The sequence below is a fragment of the Thalassophryne amazonica genome, chromosome 15 (assembly GCF_902500255.1).
Source record: "Thalassophryne amazonica chromosome 15, fThaAma1.1, whole genome shotgun sequence".
NCBI classification, from domain to species: Eukaryota; Metazoa; Chordata; class Actinopteri; order Batrachoidiformes; family Batrachoididae; genus Thalassophryne; species Thalassophryne amazonica.
Window position 1 is genome coordinate 81897903 of NC_047117.1, and position 13677 is coordinate 81911579.

The window sequence follows — 13677 nt, forward strand, 5'->3', positions numbered from 1 at the left end:
TGTACACACACTTGAGAGGTGTTGTGCAAAAATACATTTGTGTATTTGTGTATTTGAAGTTATTAAAGCCACAGTGTGTAGGATTTAGTGCCACCAACATCTAGTGGTGAGGTTGTAGATTTCATGATACCATCTTCTGTGTTTCCTTTCCCTTCATATTTTTCTTTCTTTCATGACATGGATTCATGCTCCCTTGTCTTCTTTGGTCATAACCAATATGTATGATCTTTCACTTGACAAAAATGTTCGTTCTCAAAGTTGTTAGCCTACACAAGCTACCAGAAGAAAGTGGAGGTGGAGGACAGTGGAGAAACCACTAATTCCTTGACTTTTTCCATTCAGTCTTTAGGTCACACTGCAAAAAAATTGTGTGTCCCCATTGGGTTGTTGGACCAACATGGCGGTGCAACATGGCGGCCTATATGAGGGGGCGGACTCCCATGTTGATATGAATGTCTCATTCTAAGGTTATCAAAACATGATTTGTTGTTGCAGGTAATTATAGTCTATGCACAGACAGTGGTGGGCACAGATAACCAAAAAATTAACTTCAATAATAGATAATCAGATAACTTAAAAGTTATCTTTGATAAAGATAAAACGATAAACCACCCAAAAATGTATCGGAAGTTACAGATAACCGTCCATCCATCCATCCATTTTCTTCCGCTCATCCTAGGTCGGGTCGCGGGGGCAGCAGCTCAAGCAAAGCCGCCCAGACCTCCCGATCCACACACACCTCCCTCAACTCCTCCGGGGGAACCCCGAGGCATTCCCAAGCCAGCTGAGAGATGTAGTCCCTCCAGCCTGATCTGGGTCTTCCCCGGGGCCTCCTCCCGATGGGACGTGCCCGGAACACCTCTCCAGCGAGGCGTCCAGGGGGCATCCGCAAAAGATGCCCGAGCCACCTCAGCTGGCTCCTTTTGATGTGGAGGTGCTGCGGCTTGACTCCGAGTTTCTCCCGAGTGAGAGAGCTCCTCACCCTATCTCTAAGGGAACGCCCAGCCACCCTGCGTAGGAAACTCATCTCAGCCGCTTGTACTTGCGATCTTGTTCTTTCGGTCATGAGCCAAATCTCATGACCATAGGTGAGGGTCAGAACGTAGAACGATCGATAAATCGAGAGCTTTGCCCCCCCTGCTCAGCTCTCTCTTCACCATGACGGTCCGATACAGCGACTGCATCACTGCAGACGCTGCACCGATCCATCTATCGATCTCACGCTCCATCCGTCCCTCACTCGTGAACAAGACTCCAAGATACTTAAACTCCTCCACCTGAGGCAAGGACACCCCACCGACCTGAAGAGGGCAAAGCACCTTTTTCCGGTCGAGAACCATGGCCTCGGATTTGGATGTGCTGATCTTCATCCCGGATGCTTCACATTCGGCTGCAAACTGCCCCAGTTCACGCTGAAGGTCCTGGTTTGACGAAGCCAACAGGACCACATCATCTGCAAACAGCAGAGATGAGATTCTGTGGTTCCCAAACTGGACCCCCTCTACACCCTGGCTGCGCCCAGAAATTCTGTCCATAAAGGTAATGAAAAGAACTGGTGACAAAGTGCAGCCCTGGCGGAGGCCAACGTGCACTGGAAACAGGTTTGACTTACTACCGGCAATGCGAACCAAGCTCCTGCTGCAGTCGTACAGGGACCGGATAGCCCTTAGCAAAGGACCCCGGACCCCATACTCCCGGAGCACCCCCCACAGGGCGCCTCGAGGGACACGGCCAAACGCCTTCTCCAGATCCACAAAGCACATGTGGACTGGTTGGGCGAACTCCCATGAACCCTCGAGCACCCGATGGAGGGTGTAGAGCTGGTCTAGTGTGCCGCGACCAGGACAAAAACCACACTGCTCCTCCTGAATCCGAGGTTCGAATATCGGTCAAATTCTCCTCTCCAGCACCCTGGAATAGACCACCCCAGGGAGGCTGAGGAGTGTGATCCCCCTGTAGTTGGAACACACCCTCCGGTCCCCCTTCTCAAACAGAGGGACCACCACTCTGGTCTGCCAATCCAGGGGTATTGTCCCCAACCGCCACGCAATGTTGCAGAGACGTGTCAACCAAGACAGTCCCACAACATCCAGAGACTTAAGGTACTCAGGATGGATTTCGGCCACACCAGGAGCCTTGCCACCATGGAGCTTTCTGACCACCTCGGTGACTTTGGCCTGGGTGATGGACGAATCCGCCTCTGAGTCCCCAGTCTCTGCTTCCTCTTCAAAAGACGTAGCGATGGGATTGAAGAAATCCTCAAAGTATTCCTTCCACTACCCAACAACATCCCTGGTCAGGGTCAACAGCTCTCCACCCACACTATAGACAGTGTTGACAGAGAGCTGCTTCCGCCTCCTGAGGCGTTGGACGGTTTGCCAGAATTTCTTCAAGGCCGACCGATAGTCCTCCTCCATGGCCTCTCCGAACTCCTCCCAGACCTGAGTTTTTGCCTCTGCAACCACACAGGCTGCAGTATGCTTGGCCTGCCGGTACCTGTCAGCTGCCTCCGGTTCCCACCTACCAACAAAGACAAGTAGGACTCCTTCTTCAGCTTGATGGCATCCCTTACTTCCGGCGTCCACCACCGGGTGCGGGGATTGCCGCCGTGACAGGCACCAGAGACCTTGCAGCCACAGCTGCAGGCGGCCACATCGACAATGGAGATGGAGAACATGGTCCACTTGGACTCTATGTCTCCAACCTCCCCCGGGATCTGGGAGAAGCTCTCCCGGAGGTGGGAGTCGAAGACCTCGCTGACAGAGGATTCCGCCAGTTGTTCTCAGCAGACCCTCACAATACGTTTGGGCCTGCCAGGTCTGACCGGCTTCCTCCCCTCCCAGCGGATCCAACTCACCACCAGGTGGTGATCGGTCGACAGCTCAGCCCCTCTCTTTACCCACGTGTCCGAGACACATGGCCGAAGGTCAGATGATATGACTACAAAGTCGATCATCGACCTCCGGCTCAGGGTGTCCTGGTGCCACGTGCACTTGTGGACACCCCTGTGCTCGAACATGGTGTTCATGATGGACAAACTGTGACTAGCACAGAAGTGCAACAACTGAACACCACTCTGGTTCAGATCGGGGAGGCCGTGCTTCCCAATCACGCTCACTGTCACTGCCCACGTGGGCGTTGAAGTCCCCCAGGAGAACAATGGAGTCCCCGGTCTGAGCACTATCTAGTACCCCTCCCAGAGACTCCAAGAAGGTTGGGTACTCTGCACTGCTGCTTGGCCCATAGGCCGAGACAACAGTGAGAGACCTGTCCCCAACCCAAAGGTGTAGGGACACGACCCTCTCGTTCACCGGGGTGAACTCCAACACATGACGACTGAGCTGGGGAGCAATAAGCAATGCTACCCCAGCTCACCGCCTCTCCCCGTGAGCAATGCCAGAAAAGTGGAGCATCCAGCCCCTCTCCAGGAGTTGGGTACCAGAGCCCAAGCTGTGAGTGGAGGTGAGCCTGACTATCTCTAGTCGGTACCTCTCAACCTCCCGCACAAGCTCAGGCTCCTTCCCCCCCAGTGAGGTGATGTTCCACGTCCCAACAGCCAGAGGCTGTGAGCGCGGACCGGGCCGCCGGACCACCCGCCCTCGACTGCCACCCAGTCCTCTCTGCACCCGACCCCCATGGCCCCCTCTGCAGGTGGTGAACCCACAGGAGGGGGGCCTACATCGCTCTTTCGGGCTGAGCCCGGCCAGACCCCGTGGGCTAAGGCCCGACCACCAGGCGCTCGCACGCGAGCCCCAACCCCAAGCCTGGCTCCAGGGTGGGGCCCTGGCTCCGCCATACAGGACAAAGTCTCAGTCCTTCATTTTGTGTCGGTCATGGGCCTTTTGAACCACCCAAAAATATATCGGTTAATTATATATATAAGTTATAGATAACCGATAAATTCCAGTATTGTCTCTGGTACACTTGCAACTGCTAACAAGCTGATTTTGAGTTTTAACACCACGATCGCTTTTGGAAGCATTAAAAGGGACAACAGACCCAAACAATGAGTCAGCACTTCTGTCTTTGTGCGTCCTGCTCCCTGCTGGAAGCTCCTGTTTATTACATGGCTTCCAGCACAGACGCAAGCTGAGGAGAGCTATGAAGCTCACCTCTCTGCTCAATCACAATGACGCCGTGAGGCGGAGGAGGTCTTGGAAAATAAAGCAATGCTGAGTTATGGTTTGGTGTATAAAATTAATACTGATAGAATAACTGTCAATTCTGTCATTTGTACAAAGTTAAAATATAACATATATCTTTTAATGTTGAATAATGCACTAATTCTGAAGTTTTGTAACAAACACAGACAGATCACAAAGGATTGTGGGTAAAATGTGCCTCGGCTAGCACTGATTGGTTTGACTCATACATTATGTAAACCAACACGTTAATGTGAGGTGTTACAGATCAATGTGCTTTTGTAAAACAATCCATTTTTTTATTTGTAAAAAAAAAAAAAAAGGCATTTAAAAAAAAAAAAGCCAAGTTGTAATTAGATAACCGTCTGCTATAACCTGTGTCAAAAATAAATAATAGATCACTGCCATGATCTACTTTTGCCAGACGTTCAGTACTTAAGATGGGTTTACACTGTGCGGGTTTTGGCCCTTTTTCAGATGATTTCATTTGTGCGAGATTTTTTTGGATCGCACCGAGTTTCAGGTTAATCGCGCGTCCTGCATCGTGTAGTATATATGGAGTAACGAGCTGCTTTTAACATCTCACAACCACCTCCTGATCGGCGATCATATGGTCGAATGAAAATCAAACCTGTTTGATATTATTCTGGTCAGCTGGCATGAGGGTATCCCGCTGCTGAAGTACTACAAGCGTCCAACCGCTCGCACTGTGCCTGTGCAAACACCGCAGACCTGTCTTGTAACGTTTTTGTTGTTGTTTTGATTTGTTTTTAAACTTTGATGTCTCCCATCGAGAGTTTCTGTAAATTAAGTTTGAAAAAAAAAGCTTCTGTTTACGTTTTGCTTCTGGAAACATGAGTCCGACGTGTGGTTTTTGAACGTACAATTTGTGTGAAAACATAAATCGTGCGCTCTGAACTTTTACACTGTGCGGTTCTGTGGTACAGTTTGAACTGAAACTGAGTACAGTGATTAAAATATCATACAGTGTCTGCCCTGCTTCAGGACAAATACTGCCATGAACACTACTGTGCAGTAGAGATCGTGAAAACTTGCCAAAACAAAATTCCAGATAATCCGTGTCTGCTACATTTAAGATGCGTGGAATTTAACAAACGCAAATACAATAACAACATCTATAAACCCAGAGAATATATTCACGAGAGTTTAGGCACTAGAGTTTAATGCTGTTGTCCGTGAAGCCTGAACAGAGTGTCTCAAATGCATTTGTCCTGTCATGAACGTATTGAGATTACTCTATCCTACCCATAATGCACTGCTGGGCACAGCATGTGCTCACTAAAACCTTAAAAATTTGCGCATTACTTTAAAAATAAAACATATATCTGATATTTTCACTTCAGACTAAAACTTCAGACGTGACAGCAATTTTAAATAACTTGTCCGAAATTAGTTTGGTTAAAATTTGAACCATAAGTTAAAAATGTATGCCTCTGGATGACTTGGGTGATATTGCCAGTGTATCAGTATGTGTTAAAGGAAATGATTTTTTAAATTTTTTTTTTGTGACCAGTTCTCCTTTGCCTGCAGAGGATAGAGCGGTTTCTCCTAGAAGCAGCTCTCTTCTGTTTGCAGAGGGTAGAACTATACATCTGCTATGAAACTTTAAACAGGTAGGTGCTCAACTGATTTTAAAAATGTTTGTAGCTGTTTACTACGTTAACGGTCTAAAAATTATCGGACGAAAATTTTATCGGAAGATAATTAGTCCGATAATGGTTTTTAAAGTTATCTAAAAAGATAATCCGATAATGAAAACATTATCTTCGATAATTAGCGGTTATCAGATTATCGGAACTGTGCCCACTACTGTACACAGACAGTTATAAAAACTGTATTCCATTTCTGCTCGTAAACATCCCTAAATCTGACATTCTGTAGCTTTAAATACCTTCAGCGTTCCACAGTTCTGTGTGTACATGTGGAAAGTCTCCTGCTGCAAGTGATATTTAATCCTGAAAAGGCTCATTTCAGACTCCTCTGACATATAATCACAAAATTACATTATGTAAATGGTGAGTCCCTTATATTTTAGGATGTTTTTGGATGAAACAGCATCAATGAGAAGTTTATAAATTACTATTTAACACTGTGAAATCAGGATTATTACATAAACCAGTTTTCACAACACCAGTCAAACATGTTACATCTCGCATAGACATAATTATGTTTTCAGTAAGGAAATTAGACATTCCAAGGCAGGCAATTTGGGGCTTTGGCAAATTTATAGTTTGGGTACAGGATTGCACCTGCAACTGCATGCATGAAGCTTTAGTATATTATCACATATCTGTAGATGTGTTTGTCCACTGTGAGGCAGTGCTCACGCTAAAGGAAGTCGATTATTAGTGGATTCGTTTCCAGAAGCTATGCACTGACAGTATAACACCCAGAAACAGCAATAATAATAATAATAATAATAACAACAATGGCACTACATCTTGACTCAAAGAGAACTGAAACACACAGCAGATTCTTCACCACTTCACACTAACTCACTTTTACAAAAACAGAATGTGTTCAGTTTAGAAATAAGCCTGATTCTATCCATTAATGTTCCATCTGCTTGTCTATGACAATCGGAAAGCAGTTCAGAATCTGCAAACAAACATCTTCTTGAGGACAAAAATATATTTTATAACCCCAAATCAGAAAAGGTTGGGACAACAAAGAAAATCTAAATTTAAAACAAGCAAAACAAAAACACATAACCAAAAATGAGCTGTAATCAAACACCTAAACCAAAGTTATCCAGTGTATACAACGGTCTATGGTTTTGGTACTAGTTGACAATATCTTCTTGAAGTTGTTTATGTGGAAGAGGTTTTTCCAGCAATGGTGGCGAAACATGTAGGTGGAGGAGACAATTCTAACTCAGAATTAAAATTGTGTCAGATGTATGTATCTCTGAGGTATGTCTGTATATATATATATAAAGGCACAGTATATCTTCTTTGGGATGCTCAAGCTGAAGCCAATTTTGATCTCATCTGTACCACTAAAGTGAACTAAGCAACACTTAAAATCCAGCGTCAGTGTATCATGACGTATGCAAATGTATGGTGGCCATCCCGGGGCAGTAGCTACAGCCAGGTAGGAGTCAATGGAGGTTTATACAGGTGCAACATTTAAAAATGTTCCAATCATATTAAAATGTATACCACATTATTTGTCTGATCATAAAAACTACATAAAGTATAGTTTGGACCATCTATGACTGAATGTTATGAAGTTATGGGGTTAAAATATCAAAAATGGTGACAGCGGTCACATTCATTTTAAATAGGGTCAAAAGTTAAAGTTGCTCCAATTTTGGTAAGAATTTGGACAAATTATTTGTTGAGCTAATCAGTAAATAGAATAGTTTTGAGTGCACTCTAAAAAATGAACCACTGTGTCAATGAGAAAAAGTGATGTAACAAGTTGCATAGATTTTGTCAAAAGTTATTTCAACTTAACTAAAGTTATTACAACTTAACTATCGAGAGGGCTTGTGGCATTAACTCAGTTGAAAGTTGAAATAACTAAGTGCACTCTAAAAAGTGCACTTAGTTTTGAGTGCACTCTAAAAAATGAACCACTGTGTCAATGAGAAAAAGTGATGTAACAAGTTGCATAGATTTTTTTAAAAGTTATTTCAACTTAACTAAAGTTATTACAACTTAACTATCGAGAAGGCTTGTGGCATTAACTCAGTTGAAAGTTGAAATAACTAAGTTGAAATAACTTTAAAAAATCTATACAAATTGTTACATCATTTTTTCTCATTGAGATAGCAGTTCCTTTTTTAGAGTGCATTGAATGTTTGGTCAACAACGTAAAGGTCAATAGGGTTGAAGTCCATTGGATTCTATAACATACAGTACTGTGCAAATGTTTTAGACACATTTCATGCATCATAAAAGCATTAGAATTATGAAAACCTGATAAATATTCAGAAATAAATAATTGTGACTCTTTTAAATTCAGATGATCAAGGCTATTGCCCTGTAGTGTCAGATTTTATCAGCTGGTGTAATTTATACTTTTTAGACATCAATGTGAACAAGACCAAAGAGATGATAATTGATTTTAGGAAAAAAAAAAACAGGAAGCCATCTCCCCTGTTGTTATTAATGGAAATTGTACAGAATTATAAATACCCTGGGACGTTTATTGACAACAGATTTACTTTCGAGCATCACATTGTCCGGGTATGTAAGAAAGCTCACCAATGCATGTATTTCTATAGTAAACTCAGGCATTTTAATGTGGACAGCACTTTTACAAAGATCTTGCATTGAATCTGTTCTTACCTTTTCTTTTATCTGCTGGTATGGGTTTCTAACTTTAAAAACAAAAAATATCTGCATTGTATTATAAATGAGTGTAGCAAGATTGTCAGTGCTACCTTAAATGACCTGCCATCCATACATAAAAAGAGAGCCGTCAAGAAGGCGGGGTCGATCCTGGGCTATCACCCCTTGTACCCAGAGTGCAAAGTGCTTTCGTCTGGCTGTAGATTTGTGTCCAAGACATGTAAGACCAATAGATATAAGAACTCTTTTATACCCAATGTTACTTTTTTTTTTTACATGGGCCAAGCAGAGGGTCACCCCTTTGAGTCTGGTCTGCTTGAGGTTTCTTCCTCAAATCATCAGAGGGAGTTTTTCCTTACCACTGCTGCCTGTGTTGGTAAGGTTAGACCTTACTTGTGTGAAACTCCTTGAGGCAGGCTATATAAATGAAATAAATTGAAATTGAATTGAAAAAGTGTGTAAAAAACAAACAAAAAAAAAAAAAACACTGGACGCTACACCATCGTCTCCCACAGACGGACGGATGCCAGGAGTGTACTTGTTTTTTAAAACCTATCACATGAAGTGTTTTTAACTAGTCCTATTTATTATGTCCACTGTATGGTGAGTTTTCATGTCATATTTAAGTGTGTGTATGTATGAATGTGTTCTTTTTACTGGCTACACAACAAATTGCCCTATTTGGGAGAATAAAGACGCCTTGATACCGTGATAAATGAAATGTCTGATGGATTTCAACTTTGATGATAACTTTGATAACAACTGGGTTCTATTTGTGTGTCATTTTTCCTGGATGTAAGTCACACTAGAGTGTAAGTCAAAGGACGTCAAAAACTATTTTAAGAAAAACACAACTTAAAGTATGAGTAATTGTGTTTAACAATCAACTTAATATTGCATGATTATTTGCAAAATAAATTATTCTAGCTATTATTATTATTGAATAAAAATTATAGCTCACATATTCACTTTTGTTGGAACAGATGTGTTGACATGCCAAAAAAAGGGAGGTGGGCAACAAACGCTACTTTTATTATAACTCTGGGGTGCCTAAAACTTTTGCACAGTACTGTATGTTACTCCATGATAACTAAGTATAACAGATGACAAAAACTATTCTTTTTTCAAATTCTATGAGCTCAAACAATAATTTGCATCACTTTTTACCAAAATTGGACAAACTTTAACTTTCAATCACTGTACAAACCTTGTCCTTGTCACCATTTTTGTAGTTTTTACCCTATAACTCCATAACGTTCGGTCATAGATAGTCCAAACTATCAGACAAATAATGTGGTGTACTTTTCAGTATGACTGGAGGATTTATAAATGTTGACCCCTGTCATTAACCCCTAACTGGCTGTAGCTACCACCCTGGGATGACCACCATATACTTTGTGTCGGGCACGGGATACTGAGGCAGGACTTTAAGTGTTGTTTATTTCCCTTAAGTGGTTCCAAAAACCTGCTCGGCACACTTGGGAATATGCAACATCACACAAGTTCAAGACGCTCTGAGCACTACTTCTGTATCATTGTTTTCTGCAGAGAAGGCAACATTTTAGAATAACCAAGCATTAAAGGGACGTGGCAAGTGGATAAAGTGGAACATATATCTGGGCCTCTCCCATCTTCCCATGGCAAGGCTGGTCTGATTTCAAGCACACAGTCAGGGAATGCATGTATTCATTATTCATTCAGATGTAAAGTCTGCTGGATAAATTGCTTCATTGTGCGCATCAGATAAAAGGCCAATCCCCCATTACCATGTTTGTTGAGTACTTAATAGAGTATCACTGAGCACCAGCACGCACGCCTCCAGCCGTAGGAAGAGGGGTGAGGGTGTGTCACAAGGGTGGGATGCCCCCAAGACAGCCTACAATATGGCTCATGCTTACTCTGTCTGTAAGTTTATTTTCAGGGTCTGCATTCATTCTCAGAGTTACGGTACTGATCCTCAGCCAGCTTCCCATGGAGCGCTTGTGCACAATATGTGAGCTAAAACTAATCATGGGTCTGAATTCCTCGTCTCAAACTGTGAATGAGCACAGACCCTTGCGTGGAAGGGAGACAACAGGAAGTGACCCATGCAGCAAGTTCATCACCCAACAAGCCTTACCCTGTCCTTCACTATGAGACACTTTGCAGGGGGAGGAGACACACAATGGACAAAGAGTTAGTCTGCGAGAAAACGTGCTGAGCACATAACAGGTCCAGGTGTTTCTGTCCCAGACTGTGCTTCAAATTCTTGGAGAAATTAAAGTTAGCACAAACTGTACAAACTATCAGGTCCCCGCTGTTCAGTGGACTCACTGATCCGTGAGCGGATCTGTGCAAACACTGGCTCTGTTCCAATCCGGCAGCTTGCTCAGCTTCACTCAGGGATTTTCAAACCTTTTCTTGCAGCTTGGAAAATAAACGTGTGGAAGGTTAAAAAAAAAAAAAAAAAAATCACACCTTGCAATAAACCGGAGAGATCTCGGCTTTAGATTTGAAAACAGCCAGTGGTTTTAGTTTGTGGTAGTGTAACAATCCCATTCACAGCACAGAGGAAACACCAAAAAATACTAATAATAATAAAAAAAAAAACATCAGAAATTAAAAAAAGAGAGAGAGAGAGATGCTAACCACTTTGTCCTCCTTTGTGGCATGCAGTCCAGGTAGCAGCGAGAATCAAGAAAAGTGGGAGAGGAAGAGGAGTGAGGGGAAATAAGAAAAAGGAATGCAGAGGGGAAGGGAGTTTGTGATGTGAGGAAATGAACAGAGTGTGTGAATATTAAAAAAATTTGGGAAAAAAGAGGGAAAGAGGATGCAGTGCAAATATTTGTTAATTACATTCTATTAAACCGATACAGAGAGTTCACATTCAGTGAGAGAGGCTGCGGCTGGACAGAGAAGAGGACGTGACAGTACGACACGTTAGACTGCAGCAACACGTGAGACCAAGCCAAGCGTGACCTTAGTGTGACTTCTGACATGTGACGTCATCAGCGTGAGTCACAGCTCTTCAGAACAAACAAGAAACTGGGACATCAAAAGCAACATGGAGCACATTCTTCGACAGCCCCGAACCCCAAAACCTCTTCTCCGAAAAGATCAAAAGTGCTTCTGAAGGGATTAAAAAGCTAAATTTCTTTGTGTTGTCAGGAGATCACGTGATTATTGTTGATTTGATGTCTTGGGTCTGCATATCATAAACATATGAAGAGTTCAGATGCAAAACCCAGTATCTCCAAAACCATACATTTTTAGTTGAGGCCAACATGTACTTGGCTGTCAAGGGGACCATAAGTGTGCATTTCCAAATATGGTTTCCTTTAAATCTCCATTTTCAACTGCATTTTTCTCCATTTAAAAAAAATATATACTTACTGGATTTTGCATCTGAATTCTTCTTATAGATCAGTAGAAGCAGAGCAGCAATGAGCAATTGACTGAATAATTATTATTCGACTATTAAATTAATCCACAACTATTTTGATAATTGATTAATCATTTTGAGTCATTTAACAATGACTTAAATGTGAGTATTTTCTCATTCATTTGACTGCGTTTTACTACTATCTGGCAGTAAACTGAATATCTTTGGGCTTTGGACAAAACAAAACATTTGAAGGCATCATGCTGGTCTCTGGATAACAATGTTTGACATTTTTCACTTTTTTTATTTTATTTACTATTTCATGAACCCAACATTTAACCAAGAAAATAATCAGCCGGTTGATTATGAAAATGATCATTACTGTCAGCCCTAAAAAAAATGAATTAATCTTTTACAGATCCATCCATCAATCGTTCCTTCTCTACAGTGTTTGCTCCAGTTGTGTTAATTCGGAGTTGGAAGCAGCGCTGCAGCGACTTCAACAGCATGCCTGTAGTATGTGCTCATCATTCTGGTTCTTTCCTCATCCAGCATCTTTTAAATCAAGTGTATTATTCCTCTGGCCATTTCTGACTAGATTCCATTAACTTCATTTTAATTTTGGAGCGGATCTCCAGTGTTCTGAATAAGACGTCTACTGGTTAATTTTGTCTCAGTTCCAAGCCTGGACTTGTAATATTTGGTCATCAGTTGTCTTGATACTCATGGAAAGACTTTTAACCTGTTTGTTTCGCTTGATTGTTGTGTGGTTTGTGGAGGAGAAGGCTTGTGTGTGTTATACAGGCAAACTCTATAGATTCTGCAATATAGCGTTCCTTGTGGCTTAAAAGTTGGAGAAGTGGGTCTGTAACCAGAGGGCTATCGCTTCAGTTCTTATGATAAGACAGGAAAGTCACTAAGATGCCCTTGAGCAAGGTCTTTCATCCTTGCATGGCAGCACCCTGACAACAATGTGTGTGAGAGAAGGTAAAGGTGTAATTGTGAAGCGCTTCTGAAGAGCATCGCCAGACCATCTGCATCAGACAACAAAGTGCTGTAAAGATGCAGGTCGTTTACCCGTCAAGTGTTTCGAGAGGTGCTTGTGTTTTCCAAGAGCAATCAGATAGGGTTAGTTTTGAGCTGAAAAGGTCGATTCAGCGTATCCTTTGCCAACCAACATGGAAAAATAAGCATTCAAGATCATCTGGTAGCACAAGGTCTGTAATGCCTGTAGGTTGTACACCTCAGACTGACCTCCTTCCAATGACTGAAGTACTTGCACTACTGAAATAGGCTCTCAGGTGTTTTACTAAAAAGCCCATTAGGACAAAACTGGTTAAAATATTGGGTATCGCATCAAATTAAATAAAGTAAATCCCTGCATGTCCTGAGGCCAATCGTGCCTGGGAAGTGGATAAGTCTACAACACCCCCTGGATGTGATGCCAGTCCATCGCAGGTTACTTTCCAGCCAAGGCCGATACCCATTTTATTGCAGATTAAGTGCTTTGTCCATGGACAAAGAACAGGTAGCACATGTGAGGTCAGGTCTACATATTGGCAGACCTGCTCCTTATCCACTGAGCTATCACCTCTGCTTCTTGGCATGGAATAGATGATATATAAATTGGTGATTTGGATCCAGATACCAGAGGCCTTGAGGCAAACTGGTGCCAATACTTATCCCTACATTTCATAATGCATAATGGACAACTCTTCCCTGGACAGAACACCAGTGCAATGCAGGGTACTTGCCCAGCCAAGGCTGGTACCCATTTACAGCTGGGTAGACTGGGACAATGCAGATGAAGTGTCTTGTCCAAAGACACAGACAAGGAGTGTGACTGGGAATCAAA

At 42.8% G+C, this 13677-nt stretch overlaps 1 protein-coding gene across 41 annotated transcripts in view; it reads right to left on the minus strand.

Moving 5' to 3' along the window:
* rims1b (regulating synaptic membrane exocytosis 1b) overlaps window positions 1-13677 on the minus strand; it is a 175356-nt gene that overhangs the window by 102780 nt on the left and 58899 nt on the right. For 37 of the 41 annotated variants that reach the window (XM_034189002.1, XM_034189012.1, XM_034189023.1 and 34 more), the window contains exons 3-4: window positions 11090-11101; window positions 10581-10601 (exon numbers count right to left, since the gene is read on the minus strand). The exons of 1 other annotated variant lie outside the window; for it this stretch is intronic. In XM_034189002.1, the coding sequence (XP_034044893.1) occupies window positions 10581-10601; window positions 11090-11101 (33 nt within the window). The remainder of the gene's footprint in view (window positions 1-10580; window positions 10602-11089; window positions 11102-13677) is intronic. 3 more of the 41 variants (XM_034189026.1, XM_034188987.1, XM_034188986.1) reach the window with 2 other exon arrangements.